At 46.8% G+C, this 5,000-nt stretch overlaps 1 protein-coding gene across 2 annotated transcripts in view; it reads left to right on the forward strand.

The window, feature by feature from the left end:
• Window positions 1-5,000, forward strand: part of fam124a (family with sequence similarity 124 member A) — a 16,955-nt gene that overhangs the window by 5,967 nt on the left and 5,988 nt on the right. The window contains exon 3 of one of the 2 annotated variants that reach the window (XM_076112251.1): window positions 3,214-3,981. In XM_076112251.1, coding sequence (XP_075968366.1) covers window positions 3,214-3,981 — 768 coding nt within the window. The remainder of the gene's footprint in view (window positions 1-3,213; window positions 3,982-5,000) is intronic. The other variant, XM_076112252.1, reaches the window with a different exon arrangement.

A 5,000-nucleotide genomic window follows, 5' to 3' on the forward strand; every position in this document is an offset into this window, starting at 1 on the left:
GTGTGTGTGTGCATGAGTGGTGTGCTCGATTCAGAACATCAGCTCCAGCTTGAAGACGGGATTAAGAGCTTGCAGACGCACTCCTCCAGAGCTTTACTCACTAACCCTCCTCAGCACTGATCCTCTAATGGGTTCTTCTCATCAGGTGGAGTCTGTAGTGTCTGTTGTGTTCGTGCAGGAGAACACTGCTCCGTAATCAGTAGATAGTTTAGGCAACAAAAGGACGGAGTTAGGTTTAGTCAAACATCATCGTTTTTGGTTAAAACAACTACAGAATGTCATTCATTGCATTAAGCAAGTTGAGTTTCAAATAAATCAACGTTGACTTCTGGTTCCACACGAGGAACAAACATTAGTCTGCTGGCTGAACGATCGGCGTTCGTCGGTCGTTGGACTCTTTCTGTGGTCTGCATGCTTCCTGGTTCATGACTTCCTGGTTCATGACTTCCTGGTTCATGACTTCACGTGTGACGTATGAATGTGGCGTGTTATTGTTCGTAGGTTTAGCTACAAATGCTGGATGAGACCAGTCTGGACGTACTTAAATAAAACACACGTGTTAAGAGGAGGAAGGAGGGGAAACGAGCAGGAAGTGATATTAAGATGATAAATAAAGTTTGGATATGTTTGAGGTTTCATCGTTTCTTCGTCCTCTGCAGAAACTCAACATTATCGTTGCTTTGTTCCGTTTATCGCTGGCGTTAGTTGACTGGAACAACGTCTGACATCTGGAACTCAAAGTTCAGTTGAATGTTGGTTCCTCGATGTCTGAACGTAGTCGCTCCGTGTTTCAGACTGTGGTTAGATGTCAGATACTAAACAGTGATTCTAATGCGATCAGACAGAAATAAACATCAGTGCGTCTGTGGCCTCGATCTTGAATCAGCCTTCTTTAATCCTGCAGTCATTTCACTGACAGACTTCATCATCTCCTCCACACATCTGCTTTATGCCCTTATTCTGAAAAACACAATATAGTCTGTTTCCATGGCTAATGAGGATGAATATTCCTCTAATGTTCCTGTTTCCATGCAGCCGTTAACATGCAGATGAACATAAAGGACCTCATGTCTCGTCCTCATCACCAGTGAACCCCACGGTGACGTCCTTCTCTTCTGTGTTTGACGGGTCGACGTCCTAACACGTCGTTCATCACGTCTAAATATGTCAAAGTGATCTATGTGATGTATATGTAGTGAATGAGCTGTATACATGTATACATGTGTATATATACATATATGTCACTGAGGTGTTGATCTCTCTATAACAGGACAGAGTTACGTTGGAGTCAATCTGTCGCTGTGACGGCACAACGCAGCTCCACACACTGATTCTAATGGGATCAGTGTGTGTGTGTCTCTGTGTTGAATGTGTTCACGGTTAGTTTGTAATAATTTAAAGTAACAGAAGTTGTAAATTATTTCCTGTTGAGTGAGTGAATCACCAACTTTAATGTATAATCTATGTTCTATTTATTACAGTCATTTAGCAGACGCTTTTATCCAAAGCGACTTACAATTCAGAGTCTATCACATTTCTACACCGTAGGCTCAGCTACAGGAGCAATTTTGGGGTTAAGTGTCTTGCTCAAGGACACATCGACATGCGACTAGCAGAGCCGGAGCCGGGGATTGAACCGCCGACCCTCTGATTGAAAGACGGCCCTGCTATCCCCTTAGCCACAGTCGCCCCAAATTTATCTGCTTCTAGTTGTTTTCATCCACCAATAGAAACACTTTAGACTGATGTTCTGATGTTTGATGTTCTGATGTTTGATGTTTGATGCTCTGATGCTCTGATGCTCTGATGCTCTGATGTTCTGATGTTCTGATGTTCTGATGTTCTGATGTTCTGGGGCCGGAGTCTTTGAAAATGATTTCTTTTGATCAGAAGTTTGTAAACACATCAATCTGTTGACGTGTGTGAGATTATCAGCTCATATTTATTTTCTGCGTCTGAATTTGAATCTTTATTCAAAGAGCAGCAGGTGATGAAGCTGCAGATCAAACAGATGAGCTCTGCAGCGGTGATGAACATGAATCCATGTTCTGTGTTCAGCTGAGATGTTTACAGAAACATATTTTAAACACTTTGCTCTGTGAGAGGAGAGGTTGTCTCTGGTGAAACACCGTAAACCTGCAGCAGCTCGTCCGTCCTCGTGGAGCTGTGTGTTTCATATCTTATGATATTTCTGGAGATTATTGTTCACTTATGGAAACTTCTTTTCATTCCTTCAAACCAAGTTTAACAATGAAACTACTTTTTATACCCAAAAGTAAATATTATTTTACAAAAGGAAGAAATGTGCACGTGAACCTAAATATCTGTTCTATCTGAAGCGCGTCTGTGTTCTCCTGCAGTGTTCCTCCAGCTTCACCTTTAGTAAACGTCGCCTCTCTGCTCAACGACAAACGATCCTTTCTGCAGAAAGGTCGGCAGGACTCGTGAGACCGACCTGTCTCTGTCTGTGTCTCTGTCTCATGGAGGGGTTCTGGATTCTGTTTGTGGGACAAGAAGACTGTTTGTTTCCCAAACAGCCTTTGAAGCTCAAACCAAATGGGACGCGTCCCCCGAGAGCTCAGATAACGAGCGAAGGAACCCGAGACGAGGAGATACGCTGAGTGTGCACATTGCAGGAATGAAAAACACTAAATACGAGCGTTCAGGGGTTCACGGGGAGGCGACACCTGAATGCATCGCGGTCCGGAACATTCCTCTGGGTTTCAGTAATGACCTCCTGATAATGGCACTAATGAGCCTCCGTGGGTCTGCAGGGGGGGGGGGGGTAAACATGGGGTTAAGAGATGATGACGTAATCACGTCGTGCACGAAGGGTCTGCAAGGGCTCGAGTCTTCTTGGTTCTTCTCAGTTCATTCTGTTTGTTCGTCTAATGTTTCAGAGAATAAAGCAGCAAACAGCACGTTGATCAAAAACCTCATAATCATAAACATGCATCCGGTGCAGAGTATTAACAGAGCTTCAGATGTGGAGGAGAGAAGGAGGGAAGGGGGGAAGGAGAGGCTGAAGTCAGAAGCTCATGAATCTGTTGATGTGGTTCTGATCCATTCTGTAGGAACCTGCTCAGAGGAGGAAGAAGGAATCTTATAGTGATGGAACTTCTCACAGACAGGATTGAGTTTGTTTGTCTCCCAACACGCTGCTGATCGTTTGATTCTTTTCTTCTTCTCGTCTCGATGTTCTTGTGTGTGGAGGTGAGTTCTCGATGGGCGAGCTCCAGGATCCCTTCCTCGTCTGCGTCCACCTCATCGCTGACCCCGGCCAGGGCAAGTTGCTGCAGCGTGCTGCCGACGGCGTGCTGGCGTGGGTCCACCCTGAGCTGCAGCTCTTCCGGGTCTCGGAGCGGGCCTCCGTCTGCCGGCCCAAACGCCATCAAAACGGAGGCCCGGTTGGCGCCTGCCAGCCGGCCCTGGCGGTCATCGTCTTCCTCCAGGAGGCGCACGGCGGCGAGGAGCAGGTGCTGATGCTGCACCGCGCTCTGCAGAGGCCGCCGTGGTGCTTCCACCACACGGAGAAGGTCAGCAATGGCCGCCGGATGTCACCGCTGTCGCCGTGCAGTCAGGACTTCTTCACGCTGTCCCCCGGCACGCCGCTCTGGGCCATGCGGCAGGTCCACTACGGGAAAGAGATTGTGCGCTTTACCGTTTACTGCCGACACGAGAACTACGTGGACATGGTGCGGCTTTACAAGCTGCTGCTGCAGCGCAGGCCGGCGCAGAAGAAAGAGGACTTCTGCTTCTTCGTGGTGTACTCCAACCCGGAGATGGAGATCCAGTTGTCCTTCAAGAGGCTCCCGCGAGGCCAGAGTCCCGCGGTGCTGGAGTCGGCGGTGATGGAGGTGAGGGTGCGAGATATCGGGACGCTGGTGCCCCTGCTGCCTCAGCCCTGCAGCCCCATCAGTGAGGTCCGCTGGCAGACGGAGGACTACGATGGAAACAAGATCCTGCTGCAGGTGAGGGGGGGGTTGAGCAGCATCGTGTCGCCATATTCTGCGTAGCAATATTGTATTGATACACAAACGGCGAGTATCAATCTTTTTTATATAAACTACTCATAATTAGTGATGTCGGGATTGTAACATGAGCCTTTAGGACGCATCAAATATGAGCAGGTAGTGATGTGAGCCGCTGACTAACTACACAGTTTAACTATCAGAGAGAAGTGAGATGAACTGAGTAAAAACTTTATCTCATTAGATGCAACAGATGTTGACAAACTGCATCATTTACAAATGAAAGTAGGTAATAAATTGCAATACTCACAATACCACAATAATATCGTATCGTGACTTAAGTATCGTTATAATATAGCATCGTATAATATAATAATCGCGTATGACAGAGAAAGAAGACGTCATCGTCTCTGGTGCAGAAGAAGAAGAGCAGAGAGGAAAGAAAGATGTTCAGAGACGGATGTCAAACGGATCATCATCATCATCATCATCCTCCTTCATCCAGACCTTAAAAAGGTCACATGAACACATTGAACTGATGCACGATGATCACACACACACACACACACACACACACGGGGCTTGTTTGGAGCGTATCACTTTCAGAGGGCATGTGTGTCCAGGCGGATAAGTAGTTCTGAAAGTTCAAGCCGATTAAGCAGCAGTCCATTACTGGGATTGGAACGGCACCGAGGGAAACAATAAGCTGATCTGGTGTGACAATGGACCGTAAGCATGATGCTAAGCTACCTCCTGGTAGCAGGTTAGCAGGCTGAGTAGCTGTCTCACCAACGTCTGAAAGGGTCCTAACACTAGTTTAAACAGGAAGCCAGCAGCTGTTAGCTTAGCTTAGCACAAAGACTGTAAACATTAAACATGAAGCTACAGCCAGCAGCTGTTAGCTTAGCTTAGCACAAAGACTGGATTCAGAGAAAAACAGTAAACATGAAGCCAGTAGCAGAACACACTCACACTCACTCTCTCTCACTCACACTCTCTCACTCACACACACTCACACTCACTCACTCA

The sequence above is a fragment of the Anarhichas minor genome, unplaced genomic scaffold (assembly GCF_050575085.1).
Source record: "Anarhichas minor isolate MPS153535 unplaced genomic scaffold, ASM5057508v1 ptg000048l, whole genome shotgun sequence".
In the NCBI taxonomy this organism is placed as follows: Eukaryota; Metazoa; Chordata; class Actinopteri; order Perciformes; family Anarhichadidae; genus Anarhichas; species Anarhichas minor.